Source organism: Neomonachus schauinslandi, chromosome 14, assembly GCF_002201575.2.
Source record: "Neomonachus schauinslandi chromosome 14, ASM220157v2, whole genome shotgun sequence".
In the NCBI taxonomy this organism is placed as follows: domain Eukaryota; kingdom Metazoa; phylum Chordata; class Mammalia; order Carnivora; family Phocidae; genus Neomonachus; species Neomonachus schauinslandi.
Window position 1 is genome coordinate 49,253,606 of NC_058416.1, and position 26,241 is coordinate 49,279,846.

The 26,241-nt window shown below is 39.1% G+C and overlaps 1 protein-coding gene across 1 annotated transcript in view; it reads right to left on the minus strand.

Annotated features, from left to right (window-relative positions):
- GREB1L (GREB1 like retinoic acid receptor coactivator) overlaps window positions 1-26,241 on the minus strand; it is a 130,209-nt gene that overhangs the window by 68,579 nt on the left and 35,389 nt on the right. The window contains exons 6-13 of the mRNA XM_021686242.1: window positions 17,263-17,379; window positions 16,544-16,663; window positions 15,375-15,512; window positions 13,572-13,757; window positions 8,827-9,153; window positions 7,643-7,771; window positions 6,949-7,083; window positions 3,347-3,544 (exon numbers count right to left, since the gene is read on the minus strand). Of these exons, the coding sequence (XP_021541917.1) occupies window positions 3,347-3,544; window positions 6,949-7,083; window positions 7,643-7,771; window positions 8,827-9,153; window positions 13,572-13,757; window positions 15,375-15,512; window positions 16,544-16,663; window positions 17,263-17,379 (1,350 nt within the window). The remainder of the gene's footprint in view (window positions 1-3,346; window positions 3,545-6,948; window positions 7,084-7,642; window positions 7,772-8,826; window positions 9,154-13,571; window positions 13,758-15,374; window positions 15,513-16,543; window positions 16,664-17,262; window positions 17,380-26,241) is intronic.

Below are 26,241 nucleotides of genomic sequence, written 5' to 3' on the forward strand. Positions count from 1 at the left end.
TGAGTTCCATTCGTGGATAATGTCTGCTTACTATTCTGCTGTGGACAATTTCTCTTTACACCTTAAATGTGCTTGCTCTTCTACTATCAATTGTTACGTGTTCCAAGAATATGAAGGTGTTTAAATATTAAAGCAAATAAGTTCTGGTGCCATTATGATATGGAATACTACATATTTATTAAAAATGATGCTTACAAAAACTTTTAATGATATAGAAAAATGTGCAAACTATAATGTCAGGTGAAAAAACAGACACAGGCAGAGAAGAAGCCTGCTAGGTATTAAGTCATTTGTTAACATTTGTGGTTATCCTTGAATAGTGGTATTATAAATGTTTAAATTTTCCTACTTTGGTTCTTCTATTTTTTAAAATAAAGAATGCAACTAATTTTTTTTATAATAAAATGAACAAAGTTATTTTTAAATACATAGAAGTGATTGCTTTTGCAGCATAAAATTCAGTATGTATGTCAAAGCCAGATGTGAATAATTTTTAAGATATGCTTTGCCTTGAATTTTCCAAATTTGTCTTTAACATTGATTTTTTCTGGATTCCAAGCTTATGTCATTGGTCAAATTCTGGTATCTTTCTGAGGAGTTATAATCTTACAGTTCTCACTTTAGAAAAAAGGGCAGTGAGAAGGACAAAAGAAGGACCTATACAATTTCTTCATCTGTCAAAAATGCAGGGTTTTATTTAGGGTCTTGCATTTATTAAGAAAGGTGAAAGTATAGGTCACCAAGAGGTTATTTCAGGAAAAGGCTCTGCAGAGAGCACAACTGCTGATCATGGATGATTTCACCACTTGAAACAGGTGTTATGATGTGTTTGCTCAAGCATGATTTCAGATATCAGATCACAAACTCAGGAAGGCCACAAAGGCCAATTGGTAGAAATAAAACACCTATAAGAGAAGGCACTCCCTCCATGGTAAGGAAGTGAAAAATCCATAAAAAAAATCTGGTGTGTGTTTGGTACAAGTATAACCTATCCATTTCCCACAATGGGAGCAAAGAGAAATGCAGAAATGGCCAGTAGCTGAGAAAGCCTAGAACTCACTCTGGTGAGCTCTGAAGAGAAGGCATCTGACTTTCTCTGGCTAATCATCTATAAGTCAATACTTATAATATTATTATATATATAACTTATTATAATAGGTCATTTTGTAAGTCATTCAGAATTTTAGAGGCTACAAAATATTTAGAGCTACAAAAATATTGCACTGTTTCGCAGGCACTGGGGTCTCGAGAAGGTATGGAAAGACTACATGTGTCAGTCACATGCAAAGAGGGAAAAATCTATTGTCTCTCAGCTCATTTGGCCCATGGAACTAACAATGGAAGATTTCTTTTAGAGTGTGCTACTCAAAGTGTGGTCCTCCCACCAATAGCATTGGCATCCCCTGGGAGGTTGTTAGAAACGCAGAATCTGAAATAAGTCAGACAGAGAAAGACAAATACCATAGGATCTCACTTACATGTGGTATCTAAAAAACAACAACAAAAAAGCAGCTCACAGATACAGAGAGGAGATTGATGGTTGCTGGAGTAGGTAGTGGGGAATGGGTGAAGATGTTCAAAAGGTACAAACTTCGGCTATAAAATAAATAAGTCCTGGGGATGTAAGGTACAGTATGGTGACTATATTTAACAATACTGCATTGCATACTAGAAAGGTGCTTAGAGAGTAAATCTTAAAAGTCCTCATCACAAGAAATGAAAAAGAAAAAAAATTCTGCAACTGTGTATGGTAACAGATGTCAGCCAGGCTTATTGTGGTGATCATTTCACAATATATACAATTATCAAATCATTATGCTATACACCTGAAACTAATACAAAGTTATATGTCAATTATACCTCAATTAATAAAAAAAGAAATGAGCTCGCCCAGGCCCACTAAGAGGAACCTGCTAAAATTTTAACAAGATCCCCATGTGATTTATATGTGTACTAAAGTTTAAGGAGCACTGTATCATAGGTATGAAACATATAAACTACATTTTTTTACATATAAATTATATTTTAAGCTCTTATTTGTTTTCAAATATATTGAAAATAAATTTTTTTTTAAAAAAAGATTTTTTATTTAGGGGCGCCTGGGTGGCTCAGTCGTTAGGCGTCTGCTTTCGGCTCAGGTCATGATCCCAGGGTCCTGGGATTGAGCCCCGTGTCAGGCACCCTGCTTGGCGGGAAGCCTGCTTCTCCCTCTGAGAGAGAGAGAGACAGCAAGAGAGGGAACACAAGCAGGGGGAGTGGGAGAGGGAGAAGCAGGCTTCCCGCGGAGCAGGGAGCCTGATGTGGGGCTCGATCCCAGGACCCTGGGATCATGACCTGAGCCGAAGGCAGACGCCTAACGACTGAGCCACCCAGGCGCCCCGAAAATAAAAATTTTTACTGTGGCAAAAAGATTTATCCTCCAGTTAAAACCTGTGTGTGTGTGTGTGTGTGTGTGTGTGTTTCAGCTAAGGTACTCAGAAGCAACTTGACATTTGTAATTTCCTTCTCAAACCTAGCTTACAAATGCAAACGTTTTCAGCTGTCCCAGTTTTCTGAATTATTTATTGCATCTTCTAATTCTAGGCAAATTTTATGTTTGGAAAGGACATTATTTACCAAAGACTTCTAAAATTTTTGCTCCCTACCTTTTTCCATTTTCTGGGAAAAATGTTTTTTCTTCCATACTCATTCTAGAAAGTCATTAGGAGAAATTCTAACTTTGTATTTTTTTTAACTAGGCTCCCTGCCCAGCGTGGAGCCCAAAGCAGGGTTTGAACTCACAACCCTGAGATCAAGATCTGAGCTGAAATCAAAAGTTGGATTCTCAACCCACTGAGCCACCCAGGTGCCCATAACTTCGTATTTTTCTAAGGAGGTGTTATCATTGTTCACATGAGGGATGGTGATCTGGTTTCTAGTTTGAAAATGTGCTGATAGTGTGCTAAATATCTAAGAAGCCACCTATGAGAATGGGACCTATCCAAGCCATATAAGGAGCTCAGGTGGCACACACCCCATCACCCTATGCAGGGCTATCCCTGACTTGAAAAAATTTCTCTTCATAAATGAACGACCAGTTTCTAGTCTACAAATTACACACAGACTTAACAGTATCAGGCAACGTGCACATTGATTTACCCTTGACGTAGGAGGGAAAATGGTCAGAGTACTTTGAGGGAAAACTTACAGATAAATTTGAAATAATGTTTAAAGTGTTCTTCTGATTTTGTATTACTGTAAAAAAGGATGGAACTGTCCTGTAAACATTTGGATTAAGCAAAAGCAAGAGGCAGAGGGAATCTAAGGCTGGATCGCCATAGGATCTTCTTTGAAAGTTCAGTCTCACCTGATTGTCGAATCCGTTGAAGAGTTTGCTGGACCAGAACCTCCGATCTTGGGACAATGATGATAAAGTCCACTTTGCTGAAGTGGCCGAGGTCTAGGCTCTGGCTGCCACTGTCTGCTATAGCACACACCTGGGATAAGAGTTTTCTGGCAACCGTTAGCTGTGGTTGGTAAATTTGGAAGGTTTCATTATCTAAATCTAAAATTAAAAAAGTCATAAGAACAAGATTAATTCACTTCTGTTGATGGCCACTATGAATCCATATGGGGGACACACAACATACATACACGGTAATGCTCTATACCAAGCATCTATTCTCACTCTCTGTTGGGTGTTAATAGATTGCTTATTTTCTCTGAAAACTTTGCTGAAAGGATGTGATCAAGAGTGGATGCAGTAATTTTACAAACGTATTCTTTTTTTTTCTTTTTAAAGATTTTATTTATTAATTTGACAGAGAGTGACATAGCAAGAGAGGGAACACAAGCAGGGGGACTGGGAGAGGGAGAAGCAGGCTTCCTGCTGAGCAGGGAGCCTGATGGGGGCTCGATCCCAGGACCCTGGGATCATGACCCGAGCTGAAGGCAGACACTTAACGACTGAGCCACCCAGGCACCCCACAAATATATTCTTTTAAAATCGACGGATCGTCTCACAGGTCACTACCCAACACCCCTCCCCCACCCAGAAATGTCGGGACAGACGACATTCTCACAGTGGGAGCTGGGACTTCCCCATCTCTGGAAAGGGGAAGCAAGAGTTTCCAGTGTTCTTTAGGACTATCAGCACAGGTCAGGAGCCCAAGCCCAGACCGAATTCAGGGAAGGAGTTGAGGCTGTAACCATACTAATGCTGAATGCCTTTGCACTTTTCTGGACAGCACCACAGTAAACATTTCCTTTCTAACATGTCAGTTGCAACATTTGATTTGAAATTCTTCTCCCCAGGGACTATATAACACAGGTCACAGACACACCCTTTCACCTTTCTTCCCACTTGACTTGCCAGTGCTTATGATTGGGCAGTGGTGGGTGGTTGTGCCAACTCCCGTGCTGACTCCTGTATTATCTGAAGAGACCTGGCTCGTAACAGGGCCAGCTGCTCACTCGAGAGGTGATACATTAAAAGAACACTGCCCAGGGCACCTGGGTGGCTCAGACGGTTAAGCGTCTGCCTTCGGCTCAGGTCATGATCCCAGGGTCCTGGGATCGAGTCCCGCATCGGGCTCCCTCCTCGGCGGGGAGCCTGCTTCTCCCTCTCCCACTCCCCCTGCTCGTGCTTTCTCTCTCTGTCAAATAAATAAATAAAATCTTAAAAAAAAAAAAAAAAAGAACACTGCCCAGACACTCTAAACATGCCAGTGGCTTTTTATTACAAGTTATAACCAGGCAATCAATCTCATACGTTCATACACACACACACAAAATTAACTAGACAGGCTTAGATGAATCCTTGAGCAGGCAACATTTAATACTCTTTACGAGGCTGCTTTTTATCAGGAACACAGGTGAAAGTTTGACTGGAACACACAAGGCTCCAATTAACCTGCACAAATTAATGTTTCTAAAATCAAATTGCACGACGCGCCTGGGTGGCTCAGTCAGTGCCTGCCTTCGGCTCAGGTCATGATCTCAGGGTCCTAGGATCAAGCCCCGTGTCGGGCTCCCTGCTCGGCAGGAAGCCTGCTTCTCCCTCTCCCTCTGCCTGCCACTCCCCCTGCTTGTTCTCTCTCTCTCTGTCAAATAAATAAATAAATCTTAAAAAAAAATCAAATTAAATCAAATTGCAATGTGGCCAAGGTAAAGACGGTGGTCAGAGTACCCTAGCCACAGGGAACCCTGACAGTTAGTGGAGATTTATACAAGTGGCTGAGAGAACCCACTAGAAAAGCCTAAAGCTGCAACTTCTAATAGAATGTTTTTTGACCCACAAAGATTACCAATGAAAATAAATCTGTCTTTTGATAGGCTATTATTTCTTTCATATCATAGGTTAGATAGGTGGGGACTAACCTAGATGATAGCATAACTTTGAAGAACTTAACGTAGCAAATTTTGAACTTCGAGGAACTGTTAATGTATCTTTAAGCAATGTTTCTTAAACAGGGAATCAGGGATATGAACGTGAAAATCTGTAAGTACTCTGAGAATTTTTAAATTCTAACTTTGTTAATAATTCAAAAATAATATGAACACATTTTAGATCATCCAGGTGATTGCTTTATCATCAAATAAAGTGTAGAGGTAAAAAAATTTTATTGTGGGGGCACCTGGGTGGCTTAGTCGGTTAAGCATCTGACTTGATCTCAGCTCAGGTCTTGAACTCACGGTGGTGAGTTCAAGCCCTGTGCTGGGCTCACACTGGGCATGGAGCCTACTTAAAAAAAATATTGCATCACCTATCACATAATTTGTTTTTATGACTGAGCTAATGCCAAGCCATGCTACTTCTATTGCTGAGGTAATCCTAATACATAAATGACACATTCCTATTAAGGGAAGGCTAGAAGGCTGTCAGCAGCAGCTTTATGGATGTCTACCCTTTGTCCTATTCTTTTTTTCGGTGCTCTCCTATACTGTCCTTATCAAATGGGGGAATTGGGGAAGAAATCTGAACATAAAGGAATCCAATCTAATGATGGAACTCCCTAGTCCTGCTCCCACCATCCTCCCCTTTTTATTTATTTATTTTTAGATTTTTATTTATTTTAGAGAGAGTGAGAGAGAGGCAGAGGGAGAGGAAGAAGCAGCCTGCCTGCTGAGTGGGGATCCTGACACGGGGCTCGATCCCATGACTCTGGGATCATGACCTGAGCTGAAGGCAGAGGCTTAACTGACTGAGTCATCCAGGTGCCCCCATCCTCCCCTTTAAAAAAAATATTTATTTATTTATTTTAGTGAAGAGTGTGCCGGGGGTGCGGTGTGGGGAGGAGCAGAGGAAGAGGGAGAGAATCTCCAGCAGCCTCCCCACTGAGCAGGAGCCCGATGCAGGGCTTGATCTCAGGACCCTGAGATCATGACCTGAGCCGAAATCAAGAGTTGGATGCTAAACTGACTGAGCCACACAGGCTCCCCTCCCACTATCCTTTTTTGCATCCTGGAAGCTTGTAGGGCAGACGATGTCTTGGTATTGCTGTGCTATCTGCCAGGGATGCCTTGCTATCCCTGAGATGATGTGTGTTTTACATGTCGGAGAGTCAATGAAGGGTGTGGAGAGCCAGCAGCCCTGCACGGACTGCATTCTACATTCTTTCAAGCAGTTCTTTGTAGCCCTCAGAGAGCACCAATAGCTCTCTGGGCATAGCTGGTGGAGCTAAGGAGAGTACACCAAGGACCCCAGAAATTTTGAGGAAAAAAAAGAGAGAGCGAGAGAGAGTCTGCTTATCATAAAGTCTTCAACTTTGATTTTAATTCTAGGAGACATCTACTAAGAACAAGGTGTTGGACCCAGACCCCATTATAAGGCATTTTTAATTTGAGCCATATTTATCATGTAGATAATGAGGAAAAGCCTGTCACAGTCTGTGACTCTAAACACAAGACCTCAAAACCGTCAGAATGACTTAGCTTCTATTTCCTCCTTTTGGTCTGAAGTGACGTTACCCAGATTTTGCGTGGGGATCATAGCAGCAGCCTCCTGAGCTGACACACACTCGTTAAGATCTCCGTTGAAAGGGGTAACCACACTCTCTCCTCTTCTCTGTTGCATTTTGTCTAGCAGCTTGTCCAGGTCATCACCTATCACATAATAAAGTGGAGATAAGAAGATTGCAAGGAACGATAAATCTGTATCAGTCTCTAAACTGGGCCCTTAAGCTGGGTTCTCATCAAGATTTGTCAGTCAGCCAGCTTTTCGTGGTGGAGTGTACACTTGGCCATGTCCACGGCAGCATCTCTAAAGCCAGAGCCACCCTCGTTTGTATTGTGCTTACGATTTACACGCTTTCACGTGGTGTAGCTCTCTTGACCTCCATAATGCTCAGAGCAGGCAGGATGGGATCGTTCTATCTCCATGTGACATATTAGAGAACTGAGATCCGGGGTGGCAGAATCTCTCTCAAGGTCACACCACTAAGTTGTGGCTGAGCGGAGGCCCTCCATACTAGCGCCCGTGTGCCCTCCTCTGGACGCCCTGCTGTCTCAGTAACAAAATACTGAGGATCAACCATTCCAAGTGAGGGAAGGTCAGCAGGTGAGTTTAAGGCTCCACACTCATCTCCTTGACGGGCTAAGATTTAAATTCAGAAAATCACACAGCTAGAGGCTGGCAGTATTGCTGAATCCTACAACCACTCACCTAATGATGTGGTTTTGAAATGCGATGCCAGGAAACTGACTTTTCCTGTGATGAGCTCATAACTAATTTCTTTCAAAAACTCACTTGTGGTGAGCATGCTCTCTGCCAGAGCTCTGGACTGATGCTGACCTGAAGAAGAGAGGGAGAGGAGGTGATGCACCCAGTGAATAAATGTTCACTGAAATATGATTTATAACAGCAAAAACTGGAAACAAAAGCATGTAACTACAGGGATTTGGTTAAAGAAATTATGGCACATCAAAAGATGGACAATTATTCAGCATTTAAAATGACTATTTTAAAAAGAAAATGTTTATAATAAAATGTTAGATGATCAAGGGCAAAAATGATAAACCTTATGTTTGTAACTGTGAAAACATACTATACATGTGTTTAAAGACTAGGGAGGAATGTGAAAGACCTTTAAAATTGTGTTTGCATGGTCATTATGAATACCGGTCTTAAAAACACAAACGTATGGTGTTTAGTTGTTTTTACAAATGAAAATTTGAAAAATTAATGTATTATACTTTCTGATGAAGATTTCTGAAAAAGATTTATGACATGGGCAGGCAGGTTTTGCCAAAGTGAGGGGGCTTGGCTTCTTTGGTAGGAATAGGTGAGAACCATCACTAGAGAGGAAAAAAGCAAATTTAGTCCAGATGGCTGGCTACTCATGATGGTGCCTGACAGAAAATCAGCACAAGAAACAAAAACGCATTTTGTAATGTTCCAACTTTCTGAACCTTTTCTTTAGAGTCAATGTTACAACATTAAGTATCCTCTTCAGTGAGGAGTCGAACACATGAGGTAAGTTTCCTGGCAGATTTGATTCACTAGCTTAGGCCACCTGTGGCAATGGCTTTATCACATGCTAGAGTGGTAACGTTTCCAGGGCCTTTTAAGGACGGAAGTTACATGAGACAAGGGTATCTGTTACTAGGACCTGCTTTGAAATAATTCTCCCACAACCAGCTGACAGGGACACCAGCCAAACTAAGGGCTACAAAAATGTGATATGAGGACAAAAACAAAAGTTAAAATCAGGAGGAAGAACACAAATGGGAGCAATTAACTAGAGATTAATTACACGGATGCTTGAAACACCCAACAAATATTTTTCAAATGGACAGATAATTAAATGAATGGGTTAAAAAAAAAACAAACCCCAAAACATTACTCACCTAACACTACCACACAAAATTCATTTCCTCTGATTTTTGATGCGCAAATCGCCACAACGTAATCTGGTAGTCTTTGATAGTGCCTCATTTCACTGAGAGTCCTCAATGTCTCTGAAATGCCCTCTGCCAAAGAGTTTTGGGTCACAATCACATGAACCAAGTCTTGAGATACACTGGCGACTAGTCTCGCAAGCCAGGGGAGTTGTCCTGGTGACACAGGTGTACACTGAGCCCCCATCTGCAGGGCTCGCTCTCTCAGAGTAAATTCCTGCATAGCTTTCAGCATGATTTGCTCAAATTCTTCCCTGAGGGGTATCTGATCAGGACCTAAATTGAAGAGAATTACAGCTAGAATTAAAAAAAAAAAAAAAATCACAGCCAGAAAAGAGAAACACACACACACACACGCTAGTGTGTAGTCCTTCTAAGCCCACCGTATTCCACTGGCAAAAGAGCTGTTTCCTGTTGTGGCCACAAGCATGGAGTTCCTGCTAACCATTTTCCATTGTGAAATTACCTCCTCTCTGTGTCAATATTAAAAACAAATGCCGGGGGCGCGTGGGTGGCTCAGTCGGTTGGGCGGCTACCTTCGGCTCAGGTCATGATCCTGGAGTCCCTGGATCGAGTCCCGCATCAGGGTCCCTGCTCGGCGGGGAGCCTGCTTCTCCCTCTAACCCTCCCCCCTCTCATGTACTCTCTCTCATTCTCTCTCTCTCATATAAATAAATAAAATCTTTAAAAAAAAAATGCCGGCTTCTGTTCTCCTTTATGCTAATCTTGATATATTCTTTAAATATTTTATTTATTTATTTGAAAGAGAGAGAGAGAGAGCAAGAACAAGCAGGGGAGAGGGAGAGGCAGAGAGAGAAGCAGACTCCCCGCTGAGCGGGGAGCCCGATGCAGGACTCGATCCCAGGACCCTGGGATCATGACCTGAGCTGAAGGCAGACGCTTAACCAACTGGGCCACCCAGGCGCCCTAATCTTGATATTTTTAAAAGAGGATGAACTCCGAGTCAGTATCAATTCCACTATATGCCTTAGGGGATGGTCACTGAAGGTGGTATATTTGTTGAATTGTTAAACTTGTTGTTACCAACACGATTAATGACTCATGAAGGAAGAAGTTAACCTACTGGCATATAACCAACTTCAGGTTTCACTCATTTCTCATTTTATCTATCGCTACTTTGAAAAACATTTTAATGTATTGCCTCTGTACCTAATTTTAGGAATACTGTCCGTAACAAAATTAAGTTTAACTATTTTTCACTTCTAATTTATATTTAGGGAGCCTCATACTTTCCCTCGATAGAGAATATCACTGTCATCTAGCTATTCCCCAGCATTCTGGGTTGTTAAGGATGGCATTTGGTCCTCTCCTCCAGCTGCGGTTATGGCTAAATTTATATGGGTGACCTACAGTCCCTGGATTAGGGGGATTTTGTTTCTCTGATTCTCTTTAGAAACTCAACCAGTCTTTAGGACAAAACAAGCAAGTCAATGTTTGACATCCAAGTGACTCAAATGAACTCCTACTACATTTAGTTTAAATTGAAACCAGTGAGACTATGCTCACTTCACTCTTCAGTCATTTCTTTTGCTGTGCAGACCTGAGATTTGAAAGTCAGGCTCTGCTAGACCCATCAGTGTCTGTGACCTGAGATCAAGCAATAACTTCAGAACCCAGGGCATGGGAAAGAATACAGGTTTAAGGGACTGGACTTCTGTATGAGAAGGCACCTTGAGTGAGTCAGAAACCTTTCCTTCCTCAATAGGGATTTAAGTGGCCTCCCAGGCCTCCACCCATATTCTCTGGGAAAGTAAGAAAATGAAGGTTTAGTTATATTTTCAGGATATGGAAAAGTAAATAAAATATTATATATTTTAAAAATAATTTAAATTGGAGAAAATATGTTTTTCCATGATTGGTTAAAGGCTAGAGGGAGGGAGACTGAAATCCCCTCAGAGTTTTTTCTGCTATCCATGGAAAGAGGGCAAGAACCCTGCAATGCTTACGTTGTGTTCCTATTTCTTATGTCCTACCCAGTCACTTGCTAGAGGGAGGTGGATGCCTTCTTATCACCTGGGAGCCGCCAAGGCTTCTGTCTTCGTTTTGCTTTATCAAATTAGCATCATGGTTAGTGGTCACTAGGTACATGCTAGGTAGTGAGCTCCAAGTGTATAGATTTTGCCCTGACTATACAAATGCACAGTACAAATGAGATGAAGGGAAGGTGGCTGTCATTTAAAGCTTCCTTTCATCAGAACAAATGACAGCTCAAAAGCAAGTGGCTTTGCTGCCATTCCCTACAGCCTCTCATAGACCTGAAGGCTCAGAAGCCTGAATAGGTGTGTCCATAGACTGCTCTAAACCATGATTGAGTAACATGTTCTCAGCATAATCAATTTCAAATTTAAAGGTATTCTGGGAATATAAAATGATGAAACATGTTCATAGCATTTTTCCACTGCCTCAAAACTAACTTTACAGAGTTTTGACTGGATTACTGTTAAGAATTGAGAAATAGAGGAAAATGTATCAAAGTTTAAATGAGGCCAAGAGAGCAAAATGCCTTGCTTCCAATCACCTCCCATCATTTCTTCATCCTCAGCCTTTATGGCTAAATTGCAGGAGCTTTTTCTCCGCTTCCCACAAGCTTGATAATACTAATTTTTCCCCCATCAACTGCTGATCTCCAGTAGCTCAGCTTAGCCTAGGCATCAGTTCTTATGGCTTTTCAGATAGGGCTACCTTAATAAGAAGAGACAAAGTTCCAACAGACCCAGAGCCCTCCAATAATCACCAGATTTGCTGATTTCACTTTCTACTTCAAAAGATTTTCAGGCTGTGAAATAACAGATTGTTGTTTGTTTTTTTTTTTTTAAGTAACTGTAGTTAAAGGCCTCTTCCTTCTGAAGAATCTTGCTTTTCTTCTTCTCTATTATGTCCAGGTAAGTGAGCCATCATAGTATTAGACCTGTTCTTTTAAAAGCTTGGATTTTTTTTTAAAAGTCTATCTCTAATCTATAGCATATGTAAAAAATGTTCTTGCTGCCTTCTTCAAAACCTTTGGAGGCAAAACAAACAAACAAACAAAAACTCAAGGACACCAGAAGAAAGTTGCTGAGAAGAGCTGTCCTCACATACAAAATTTAGGTAAAAAAAAAGAAAAAGAAATAGCCATTCATGTTGCACATTGAGAGATATATTAATTGCTTGTCAGTAAAACTCTAGAAAGAACTGATCCCACAGGCAGAGAGGTCTAATTGAATGGAGATTTCTCTCTTTTTAAGATAAGAGCTTTTAGTTGTTTGAGAAGAGACATTTTGTTTTGACCATTTAGTTCATTTAATTAACTTAAGACTTTGATATTTTAAATTGTTATTAAGATTGAAAAAAAATGCTGTACTGATTGGCTTGGTTTGCCAATAGCATTACTCTATGCGGGCTCATTTTATGAATTCTGCATGCATCCAGAAGCTGGCTTTAGATCTCGGAATATAGTCGAAGTCAGTGTATGTAGCAATTAAAATTATGACACCAAATGAGCTGCAGACACAGGTGGTTTTTATAATTTTATTACCCACTCATCAGCATGATTAGCAAGTCCTAGGTTTATCATCAAAGTGGTTTGTGAGATATCCGAAGCCTTGCAAGTTTCAAAAGGCCATGTCAAAGCAGGCCTTCAGATTCTCAGGGCATCAAGCCTTACAGCCGCAGTTGCTAGCTGATGGTCCAAAGACTGAATCTGGCCGGCTGAAGCTTTTGTTTTGTTTTTAACATTGTTTAGCCCAGTATATTCATTATTTAACACTTCATTTATTTTCAAACATTAAAATAATTCACAAGAGCGCAGATAAAATTTCTTATGTATAATTTTACATCTTGAGCATTTTCCTAAGTAAATCAGTGGCTTGAAGTCCTAGAGTGAGTGTATAATTAGGCTGCATATTAGATGACCTTCTGCAGTTTGCAAAATAAAGGACATTGCAATGTAAATGTTGCTGAGCCACTGACAACATTGTCAGGGCACCTGCATACACCCACTATGGAGCTCAGGAGGACTTACCAAATAGAGGAAGTGAAGGGTTCATGACCTATGTATCCCCCTTACCCTACAGCCTAAAGAGCCTTTCAGGAAGGTCCACAGATACTGCCTCAATGAAGGAAAACATGATGGGACTACATCAAAGGGGTGTAGCTGGAGAAGAAAAAAAAATGGATGTAGGGACAGTGGCTAAACAAGATAAAAAGGCTAAGTAGAAAACTGTAAAATAATTGTCTAAGGCAATGGCCTCATTTGCATTCCAGATGACAGCTGCACTTTCTCGGAAGGGTGGTTGACCAGACTCCCCAAGGGAGGAGGGTGCCCATGGCCCAGCCCTTTGCGGTTCTGCCTGTATGAACTACTCTGGAGACCTTAGGACCATCATAAGACTGGACACTAGGTGGCGCAATTTACCTCTTCTAGGACTCAGAGGCAAGCGAGAAGCTAGGGAGGTCAGATAGAGAAATGAGGTGGAGGGAAGGCAAATGGCAGAAAGGAGTAGGAAAGAAATGGGAAAAGAAAGGGAACAGTCATAGAGGGTAGGGTTGAAGGAAAGGAATATTAGAAATGAAAAGGGTAAAGTATGAGATGGACAAGTGGATGAATGTGAGAAAGTGAAGAAAGAAAGGAAAAAAGCATGATGCAAAAAAGAATAAAAATTATCACCACCAAATAATTATTGAAAATCGCTTACCTAGCCGCACAAGATACTGTATCGTCAGAAGAATCATGTTTTCCACGCTCAGGAGTTGGCTGCCAGTCAACCCTAAGTGTTCCAAATCTTTGTTTTCCAACTGTGGAATCTTGTAGCAATTCACCAGCAGAGGACTCACAACAATGTCACCAACATTTCCATAGAAATAGGGTAAAGTGCCATAGCCTGCCCCAATAGAAGCAGGTCAATAAAGTTCAACATTTCTTTTTCAGGTCCAACCAGGTACGCATGCCCAACTAGGATCAAAGATGCTGAACAAAGCTTCCTGCCCTTTGAGATGGCTGCCAAACAAAATCACTCAAATATTCTAGGGAATTCCCTCAGATGCTTCCAAATTCTACCCTTATATTAAATCAAATGAACAGGAAGCAAAAGACTCAGATGATATCATCTCTGTTTCCCACAGAAGGGACATGTTAATATATCTGCCACAGAGGATTGATGAAAATTTGCAAAACATTTCTGTGTCCTTTGGCAAAACTGCAATGATAAAATATTTTCCAATAAAATTCTTGATCAAGTTTCTTTCCACATAAGAAGCCAGATAACAAACCACAATACCATTATTTCATTTCCTGAGGTTTTCTTAAACATTTTCAGAAGCTAACAAACTCACTGATGAGCAGCAATATTCTTTTAGTCACAGGTACTTGCAGGTTCCTACCCTTCATGCTATTTTAGTTATTTTTATGTTCTCTTCTCAAATGTCGGTAAATAGCCTTAAATTATCTTAGAAGTAGATAGGACAAAAATATATTGAAAATATACCCTGTTTTGGTGGTGTGGTTAAAAACAGGGGCAGTCCCTCTGTGAGACTTTCTAAAAGGCCGACACCAAAGGGCCCCCATGTTCTACATATTTTTCCAAGGCTTAGCTCCATTAGGCACACCACTCAAATGTTTAATAAAAAGGTCCTGACCATATGGAATTTAAACACTGGGATTCTCCCAGTGCCTATAAGCCCAGGAGCAGTGGGTAGGACAGCCTGATAAAGGACAGGACTTGCAGCAAAACCATCCATGTCTGTAGGCTCAGGTCAACGCAAAGAAGCAGGTAACACCCCATATAGACATACCCTAAAGATCCAGTGGGGCTTAAACACCCCAACTATTTAGTCCCAGAGGTAAAGCAGGAAGTCTCCTTCTGACCTAGGATAGTCCCCGGATAAGGTCATTCTTGATGTGGGTCTGAAAAACACTAAGTTAGTCCTGGATTCTAGGGGCCTCTAAATTTCTATACCTCCACTTACAGTTTGGAAGGACTCAGACTCTGTAAAGATGAGCAATTCACCAACGCTTCCCCATGCAACTCGGGGACCTCTTAGTTCTCCCAAAGTGGGCCTGTAAGCTGGTTCAGCTTGTTTCTTTTCTCTGTGGTTTGGCTCCTTTTGACTGGAACGTCCTGTTCCCTTCAGGACCCAGCTGAAACATCACCTCTGACAAATCTTCTCAGACTCCCTCCAGGCAGAGTTAAGCTCTTTCTCCTTTGAGTTTTTGGAGTTCTTGGTTGTGAACCTCTACTAGCTCAAGTTTCACTCTATTGTACTTATTTACATGACAGACTCCCCACTAAAAACAGTGCTCCCTGTGGGCAAAAAGACTTTCCCTTACTCCCAGTCACATGCTTAACAGCATGAGTGACCTGACTGATAAAAGCTGAAAAAATCAATATATGGATGAACAAAGATATGCATGAACATATGGATAAATACACAAACACTGAAATGGAGAAACAGTCTCAGATCCCAGCAGACACAGGCAACTTGGAATTCCTTTCCCTTACCTATCAGAATTACTGGTCTAACTCCTGAGTTACTCAGCAGGTTTTCAGGAACAATTACAGTTTCCCCTGCAGGAATGGGTCGAGGTTGTAAAATTCCAGTTAATGGGGTCTGTGGAACTGGGGCAGATAAAAGGGACTCTGGAAAAAAAGTTGTTTGACAAGAAGGATTAGACATGAAAGGTAAATGAAATACCATTGAAATCAACATAGTCTTAATACTTTTAATAGAGAAGTTTTAGAAGCCTAACGGTTCACTGTTTTTTTTAATTAAAGTAATTCATGTTTATTATATAAAATTAAGAGTGAGAAAAACAGAAGGAAAAAACCCCAATCATAATCACACCATCTGAAGATAACTAGTTTTTTCTTCTAGTTGTTTTTCCACATGCAATCTTTTGGATTCTGTTTTGTATTTAATTCCCTCCATCCCCATCCCAATTATCACAGTTTATTTACTCATCATAGAAAATTTGGAAAATATAGAAAAGAATGAAGAAGAATAAACTCATCATTAATCAGTACTATCCAGAGGCAAACACAGTAACATATTGGCATAATTCTTTGTTTATACAGCATCACTATGTAGTCTTTAAAACTATTTAAACAAACTTAAATTTTTAAAGAATCCCATTTATGCCTTAGAATTGGTTTATTTACATTTGTCGGTGCTTAGTACAGCAAGGTAGACCAGCATTTAAACATTTACCAGTAGGTACCCAATGGCCATGGCTTGGCTATTATAAAAGAGAACCAGTTGGTTTTTCAGGTTTCTAGCCACAGACTAAGCCATCCAGGCCAGAAATAAAAGGAACCAGATAACAGGAGAACATGTCTAACACCACAAATGGCAAAGCAAGCCCATTTGTGCCCTATGATGGTGGGTTAGTAGCATCATGCCCTACATAAAGAATGGTTTATTGATATTGTGGTTCCAAACAAAGCCAGGTGGTCAATTAAGATCTGTTGTGATAGCACATGCACTTTTAGGGAAGGCAGATGTGATGGGGACAAAATATCAGCTATGCTAAATTTCCTTACATAATACTGGACACAATGGTTGGTTAAGGAAATTTATCTTCAAAGGTTCAGGAAAAGAATAGGAGTAGAACATACCTCTGCTAATTCAAAAAAACTGAAAACTGAAAATCCATCTTCTGTTGAAATCTTACCAGTTCTTGAAAGAGGGCGAACTGTAGGAACAGGTACAACTAAACCAGGTTGTGGGACAGGTGACCCAGGATACCATCCCCGGTGTCGTTTCTTTGGTGGCCCAGAAATGAACATGGTAGCTGAAGACAAAAAGAAAGATGAGCCTTGTCCTTAGTAGTGGAAGAAAGGAGAGAATTCAAAGTAACATAGAGCCTTTCATTTGATTATACTCAGAAAGTTTGAGCCACTCTTCTAGAGGTAAAGATAAAATTAGAAAAAGTCACCCTAACAACACCACCTAACATTTGTACGCTGTTTTACCTTTCACAATTTTACCCAGATTATTTCATTTAATTCCATCAACAACACTGTGAAGTTGTAGGATAAGTATATTGTTATACCCATTTTGTATCTGGCGAAAGGAAGGCTCAGATTTGCTCAGGGTCACGCAATAAGGAGGAACCTTGATCGCTGTACTCTGGTCAGCAAAGCTCATGGTTTTTCAAGACACTTCCTTATACATTTGTTTCAACATTATTTTCTAGCTAGGCTCATCCTTGTAAATCACTAAGATATTTAACCATTATTGTTCACACCAATCATAAACCTTCAAAACCTTGGATGAGAAGCTAAGGAAAAATTAGGAGTGCACTGTCAGATAATTCATCATTCCAAACTCCATAGCACTTCTTCCACAATTAAGGTGCATTATTTCAAAACTCTAAGATGGATATTGTACCTTGGTCTCCGGATGCATAGCTAGGTCTTGGTGACGAAGAGTAATTCCCTGGGCGGACTGGAGTGGAGCTGGATGCACTGCTCTTCCCACCATGGCTACTGTTTCCATTAGCAGCATCTGTAACACACGAGAGAAACACTCAGAACAGGGGCTGGGCAGCACACTGTATTCCTTGATGCTGCAACCATACCATCAACCTCACCCTCCAGGATTCAAAGACATCTCACTGACACGACAGCCCCATGGTGTAAAATAGACTACAACCATCAGAATAGCACCCTTTTTAAAATGAAATGTCACCTAAAAATAATTTTCTAGGATCCCAAGAGATCTTTTAGAATCATTTTCAGTGATGTCTTTGGAGATGGTGGGTGGAAGAAAGAGAACATTTTTTTTTTTAACTTTGTATCTTAGAAATTTTCAAATATATACAAAAGTAGAGAGAATAATATAATAAACTACATACCTACCACCCAGCCTCAACATTTATCAACACATGGCCAATCTTGCTTTAGATAAATATAGATTAAGATACTTTGTCTCTCTTCCTCCTCACACAACATACTCACATACTGCTCTAGATTATTTTGAAGCGAACTTATTTATATTCTTTCATTCATAAATATTTCTGTATGAGTTTCTAAAAGAGCTCCTAAAAACATAACTATAATATCGTTATTATACTTAAAATTGACAGTGATTAATAATTTCTTAATGCCAAATATCCCATTAGTGTTCAAATTTCCCCCCGGTTAGCTCAGAAATGGTTTTTTACAGTGGACTTCGTCAAATTGGGGTTCAAAAAGGATCTACACATTGAATTTAGTTTTTATGTCCCTTAAACCCACTTTTTAAAAGCTCACATTTATTAATATAATAAAAATTTTCAGTTAGTGTTCGCATTTCATGGACTGTCTCACAAATTTTAAAAATAATTTGTTTGAATCAAGGTCATACTGCAACGAGATTTAGGATGATGTCATTTTTGCTGAGAAGTTTTCCAGACTCTGTATAGTATCAGTTGCATCCTTTTTTTCCCTCCTGGAACCTAGTTTAATCTATAGGATTTCCCTTCTTTTTCTTTCTTCCAATTAATTTCCTGAAAATCTGGCAGAATTTTTCATTTTCTGAGTTTTGCTGATTGGCTATCTATGGCGTCATTTAACATCCCCTCTATTTCCTACATACTAATTGTTAGATACAGAGGCTTGCTCAGATTTAGGTTTGGGTTTTGGGGCAAGAGTATCTCATAAATACTGTCATATTCTTCCATCAGCAGACACACAATAACTGGCTTTCTCTCTTCTTCTTCTTCTTCTTTTTTTTTTTTTAAGATTTTATTTATTCATTTGACAGCGAGAGAGGGAACACAAGCAGGGGGAGTGGGAGAGGGAGAAGCAGGCTTCCTGCCGAGCAGGGAGTCCAATGCGGGGCTCGATCCCAGGACCCTGGGATCATGACCTGAGCCAAAGGCAGATGCTTACTGACTGAGCCACCCAGGTGCCCCGGCTCTCTCTCTTCTTGTCAAGTTAAGATCAATCAGTGGGTTCAAGAGTTGTTAACCTAATTCTCAAATTATAAAGTTGTCCATCATTGGGGTGCCTGGGTGGTCAGTCGGTTAAGTGTCTGACTTCGGCTCAGGTCATGATTCCAGGGTTCTGGGCTGGAGTCCCACATCGGGCTCCCTACTCAGCGGACAGCCTGCTTCTCCCTCTCCCTCTGCAGCTCCCCTGCTTGTGCTCTCTCTCCCTCTCTCTCTCGTCTTCTCTCTGTCAAATAAATAAAATCTTAAAAAAAAATAAAGTTGTCCATCAGCCCTTCATCTGATGGTTTTAGCAACCATGCTGGTTACTGCCAGGATCCATAATTTTATTAACTTTTTTAATACTGTAAAAACTTGGATTCCATTTGTTCAAATCTATAATCTAACCAGAAGGTAAATCCTGCAAGAACTGTCGGAAGAGAATAAGAATAAAAGTGGTCAGGATAAATTATGATGCCTAACTGTAGAACTGACAAATTCTACCAACTTGTCAATGAGATTTCACACAAGTTTTTTATAAGTACACTACGTATTTATAATACACTACGTATTATTATAGACCATATTTATCAAAGAAATATAAAGTGAGGAAAACATCACCTGCAGCAAAAGTCTTCCCTACAGCCTGCAAAGATAAAGCCAGTGGCTTCACAACATTCTTATTCCGGGTCAGGTCCTGAGCTCCACTTAAATTGATTGCAGAATTAGCTGGACTGAGAATTGGTGAATCTTGAAAATGAAAGAGGTTGTTCAAATTAGAAACTATTTTATATGCAGGAAGGAAGTTAATTCAGTAAGAATGAGGTGAGAGAAAGCAGATTGTAAAATTTCAGTTTTATCTTTGACCTATTTTAAGGAAGTCAGTTTCTCTACATTCAGGTTTTTGTTATGTGCTGGGTACTAGTCTAAGTACCTATTCCTATTTGGAATCCTATTTGGTTCCTATTTGGATTCAGAAAATAATTCAGCCCAGAAAAACCACATGCCATTTCAGACACGGGCTATGGGGAACATAAACACTAAAGCCAACTAGAGTTTTCCAAAATGAGTATAGACCCCCAATTCCTGATTTCACTCTTCCAGAACAGCTTAATCAAGTAATACCAGCAAGTGTCAAAAGGGACCGTTAAAACTCCCTGAGAGTTTGGAAAGAAAAAATGCTCTAAAGAGCAGGATACTGATGGTACTACATTAGGAATTACCTAAAAAATAAGTATTCAGGGGTGCCTGGATAGCTCTGCCAGTTAAGCCTCTGCCTACTGCTCAGGTTATGATTTCAGGGTCCTGGGGTTGAGCCGCACGTTGGGCTCCCTGCTCAGCGGGGATCCTGCTTCTCCCTCTCTCTCTGCCCCCCCCCACCACTCATGCACGCTCTCTCTCTCTCACTCTTTCTCTCAAGTAAGTAAATAAAACCTTTAAAAAAACAAGTATTCATACCACAGTATGATTCCTGATCCTCTAATCAATGCTATTCATAAGACCTAAAAAATTGAAATGGTCCCCTACTGGCTCAGAAGAGTTAATGTGCCTCTCTGAGGGGGAGACTTTACCACTAGGGAGTGATTTTAAGTCTACAGGAAGAACAGAGGCCAGCAACAGCTCATACAACATTACAATGTTGCAGGAAACTGGAAGACAGTTTTTCATGTCATATCTTACAGGATACGAATCCCAGGTGAGTTTGCTGTTGGTCATTATGTTTCAGGCCATAATCGTATTGTTTGGAACAAGGCTAGTAACTTACTACAGTAGTTTATACCTATAATTTTAGCATATTTCTAATAGTCCAGGTAAACATATAGGTAAAATGTAGTTGATAAATTGTGAAGGGTGATGATTCACCTTATTTTTTCAAATCACTGAATTCAAATTAGCAGGGACCAATAGTCTTAAAATAATGAAAAGAAACAAAGTTAATGTACAGAAATCAATCTTCATATATATAAGCAACAATCAATAGTTAGATAAAATGTCTAGGAATAAGCTTAATAAGAAATATACACAACTGTATGCCAAAAACTTTACAATACTTCTTAATATAATGTGGGATTTGTTTTAACATATTGAGGGAAAGAAGGAGAGAGAAAGTAAGATTAAATAATATTGGCCATGTGCTCATAATTCTGAAGCTGGATGATAGGTCCATGGTGTTCGTTCATTATATTAGTCTCTCTATTTTTTTTAAGTTATTTAAATTTCAGTTAACATACAGTGTAATATTAGTTTCAGGTGTACAATATAGTGATTCAACAATTCCATACAATATCCAGCACTCATCACAACATGTCCACTCATTAATCCCTATCACCTATTTAACCATCCCCGCGCCCACCTCCCTTCTGGTAACCATCAGCTGGTTTTCTATAGTTACAAGTCTGTATCTTGGTTTGCCTCTCTCTCTCTTTTTTTCCCTTTGCTTGTTTTGTTTCTTAAATTCCACATGAGTGAAATCATATGGTATTTGTCTTTCTCTGACTTATTTTGCTTAACATAATAACTCTAGCTCCATCCAAGTTGCTGCAAATGGCAAGATTTCATTCTTTTTTATGGCTGAGTAATATTCCATTGTGTGTGTGTATGTGTATATATATATATATTGTGTGTGTGTGTGTGTGTGTGTATATACATACCCCCACATTTTCTTTACCTATTCATCAGTTGATGGACATTTGGGCTATTTCCATAATTTAGTTATTGTAGATAATGCTGCTATAAATACTGAGGTGAATGTATCCCTTTGTATTAGTATTTTTGTATTCTTTGGGTAAATAACTAGTGGTGCAATTGCTGGGTCATAAGGCACTTTAATTTTTAACTTTTTGAGGAACCTCCATTTCCACAGTGGCTGCTTCCGTTTGCATTCCCACTAACAGTGCACTAGGGTTCCCCTTTCTTCACATTCTTGCCAATAGCTGTTGTTTCTTGTGTTGTTGGTTTTGGCCATTCTGACAGGTGTGAGGTGATATCTCACTGTACTTTTGATTTTCATTTCCCTGATGATTGGTGATATTGAGCATCTTTTCATGTGTCTATTGGCCATCTGCATGTCTTCTTTGGGAAAATGTCTATTCGTGTCTTCTGCCCATTTTTTAATTGGATTATTCGATTTCTGGGTATTGAGTTTTATAAATTCTTCACATATTTTGGATACTAACCCTTTATCAGATATGTCATTTGCAAATATCTTCTCCCATTCCATAGCTGCCTTTTAGTTTTGTTGATTGTTAATCTATTTTTATATGTATTTTAACTTTTCATATTAAAGATTTCTAAAAATTAAAAATATACTTCTGAAGATCATGAAAATAGAACTGAACAAATGTCAAGACATACCATGTTTCTGAGCAGGAACATTTGATGTCAAAAAGATGAAATCAATCTAAGTTAACTTATAAATTTAATGTGATCCTAGGAAAATACCAACAGGTATAGATGTTATTAGAATTACTATTAAAATTATTACAATGTGTAAAGTAGGCAAATTGATGTGATGTTGATATAAAAAAATAAACACACCAGGATAGCTGGAAACATTCTGAAAAATAAGAGAAATGAGAGGAGTCTAGTATGATGATATAAGACTTACTATAAAACTTCAGTCAATAAGTGCATTAGTAGACAAACAGAATAATAGAATAAAAAAGACAGTAAGAAATAGATGCAAATACACAAGAGAATTTAGTATAAGATAAAGGTAGCAGCTCAAAGCAGCAATGAAGATGAGCCATTCAATAAATTGTATTGAGGCAATTTGATATATAAGAAAAAAATTAAGATGGACCCACATCTTACACTAAATACCAAACAAAGTCAAATGGACTAAAGATACACACTTAAAAACTGAAGATATAGAAATAATAGGAAACAACACAGAAGAGTTAATTATCACTTTAAAATGGAAAAGGTCAAACTACTGTTCAAAACACAGAAGCCATGAGAAAAAGTTTTATATATTCAACTACACAAAAATTTAAGAAACCTGTATGACAAAACACACTATAACCAAGCAAACAGTAGCTAGAACACAACTGAAGTGGCCATATCAGAAAATATAGACTTTAAGACAAAAATTATTACTAGAGAAAAGAAGGATATTTTATATTGATAAAAGAGCCAATCCACCAGGAAGACATAACAATTAAAAACATATATGCACCTAACAACAGAACCCCAGATTCATGAAGCAAAGACTGAAGAATTGAAGGGAGAAATAGGCAATTCAATAGTAATAGGTGGAGACTATAATACTCCACTTTCAATAATGAATAGAGAAACTAGGGAGATGGATCAACAAGGAAACAAAAGACTTAAAACATTATAAATCAACTAGACTTACTGATATCAATAAAACATTCTTCTAACAAAAGCAGAATACAATCTTCTCAAGTGCACAGGGAATATTCTCTAGGATAGACAATCTGTTAGATGATAAAACAAGCCTCAATAAACTTAAAAGAAATGAAATCTTACAAATTACGTTCTCTGACCTCAATGGGTTTAAATAAGCAATCAACAACAAAAGGAAATTTGAAAAATTCACAAATATGTGGAAATTAAACAACACACTCCTATATAACCAATAGGTCAAAGAAGAAATCACAAGGGAAATTAGATATCACTTTAAGATAAATGAAAATGAAAACACAATGTATGGAAACTTATGAGATACTGTTAAAGTGTTCAGAGGGAAATTTATGGCTGTAAGTGCCTATATGAAAACAGAAGAAAGATCTCAAATAAATAATTAAACTCTACCTTAAAAAACTAGAAAAAGAGCAAACTAAATCCAAAATAAGCAGAAGAAAGGAAATAATAAAGACTACAGCAGAAATGAATGAATAGGGAATACAGAAACAATAGCAACAATCAACAAAACCAAGTTTGTTCTTTGAGTAGATTAATGAAATTAAACTTTTAGCTAGACTGCCCAAGAAAAAAAGAGAAAAGATGCAAATTACTAAAATAAAAAATGAACAAGAAGGCATCACTGGCAACTTTACTTCTAAAAAAAGTTATGAAGGAATACTGTGAACAACTGTATGCCATTATTATGGACTGAATTGTGTCCATTCCCCACCACCCCACCCCAGCTTGGCAAAACTATTTTTAAGCCCTAATGCCTAGTACCTTAGAATGTGACAGTATTTGGAGATAGGGTCTTTAAAGAGGTAATTAAGGTTAAATGAGGTCATAAGTGTGGGGTGTTAATCTGACTGGTGTTTTTTTTTTTTTTAAGATTTTTACTTATTCATTTGCAAGAGAGAGAGAACAGAAGGAGAGTGAGAGGGAGAAACAGACTCCCCACTGAGCAGAGAGCCTGACATGGGACTCGATCCCAAGACCCTAACATCATGACCTGAGTTGAAGATAGATGCTTAACCGACTGAGCCACCCAGGTGCCCCTGACTGGTGTTCTCATAAGAAGAGGAAGAGAGGGCGCCTGGGTGGCTCAGTCGGTTAAGCGACTGCCTTCGGCTCAGGTCATGATCTCAGGGTCCTGGAATCGAGTCCCACATCGGGCTCCCTGCTCAGCGGGGAGCCTGCTTCTCCCTCTCCCTCTGCCTGCCACTCCCCCTGCTTGTGCTCTCTATCTCTCTGACAAATAAATAAATAAAATATTAAAAAAAAAAAAAGAAGAAGAAGAGGAAGAGAAACCAGGGAAGTGCGCACACAGAGGAAGGGCCGTGTAAAGGTATAGCAACCCATAGAGTGGGAAAAATATTTGCAACTCATATATTTGATAAAGGACTTTTATCCAGTACATATAAAGAACCCTTACAACTCAAAATAGAAAGATAAATAACGCAACTGAAAAATGGGCAAATGATTTCTATAGACATTTCTTCAAAGAAGATGTACAAATGACCAATAAGCACATGAAAAAATGCTCATCATTAGCCATTGGAGAAATACAAATCAAAACCACAATGAGATATTACTTAATGCCCACTAGAATGTCTAAAATTTAAAAAAAAGACAGACAACGAAGAGTGTTGGTGAGGATATGGAGAAATTTGAACCCTCACACATTGCTGGTAGGGATGTAAAATGGTACAGTCACTTGGGAAAATAGTTCCTCAAATGGATATATATAGTTATCATATGACCCAGCAATTCCACTCATAGGTATGAAATGAGAAATAAGTGAAAACATATTTCCACACAAAAATCTATACACAAATGTTCACAGCAGCATTATTCCAAATAGCCCCAAAGTGGAAACAACCCAAATGTCTATAAACTGATAAATGGATAAATAAAATGTGGTATATGCATAAAGTGGGATTCTGTTCAGCAGTAAAAAGGAATGAAGTACTGCTATATACTACAACATGGATGAACCTTGAAAACAATATGCCAAATAAAAGAGACTAGTCACAAAAGGCCATATGTTGTATGATTCCACTTATATGAAATGCCAGAATAGACAAATTCATAGAAATAGAAAGTATATTTGTAGTTCCCAGGGGCTGGGAGCAGAGGGCTGAAATTGACAGTGACTGATAATGGATACACAGTTTCTCTTGGAGTGATGTGAATGTTCTGAAGTTTATGGGGTGATGGTTGCACAATTCTGTGAGTATACTAAAAAACATTAATTGTACACTTTTAATGGGTAGATTGTAAGATATGTGAATTATATCTCAATAAAGCTGTTATTTTAAAAACACTAAAAGAAAAATTATAAACCAGGGATAATATTTATAACTCACTATTACACTATGTTCCTGTCAACAGAAGTCACTAAGAGAAAAGATTACTGTTGGAGATCCTTTGTTGCCCCATACCACTTCTTTGGCCCATCTTTGATTTCAGCAGGAGCTATGGTGGACGGTTTTGTGTAAGGTCAGATTCCTAGGGGCAGCATCTTACTTCAAGCTCATATCTAGCTTCTTCGAGCTTTTTATCTCAGGACCTTCTTCAAGGCCATCAAGCTCTTAGCCCTGTGTGTGGTCCAGAAGTGTGAGGAAGTGTAACAACTCTGGGGCAGCCGTCAACTAATGGAGGACTAAGAATAAATGTCCTAGCTTTCCATTCTTTGGAAGGATAATTCTGGGAGGCATTCTGCATGCTTCTTAGCGAACCTGGTAGATTCAAGTCCTCCTGGTTAAAACACACTCTTTTTTGGCTTATTCCTGCTTGCAGAGCTCACATCCCAAATAAACTACGCACGCCCAAATCCTTCCTTTGGGCTCTGATTCCAGCAGAACTCTTAAGTCAAGGTAAAGGAACTTAAGAGTTCATAGAAACACGATGCAAATAGTTTTTAAACAAATGCAAAGATGCTCAATGTCAACAAGGAAAATGCAGATTAAAACTACACTCAGATATTATTTTTCACCCGTCAGATTGACAAAATCCAAAAGTTCAAAAATAAACTTTGTTAGTGACGCCTCTGTGGAAATACAAACTGACACACATCTTCTGGTAGAATT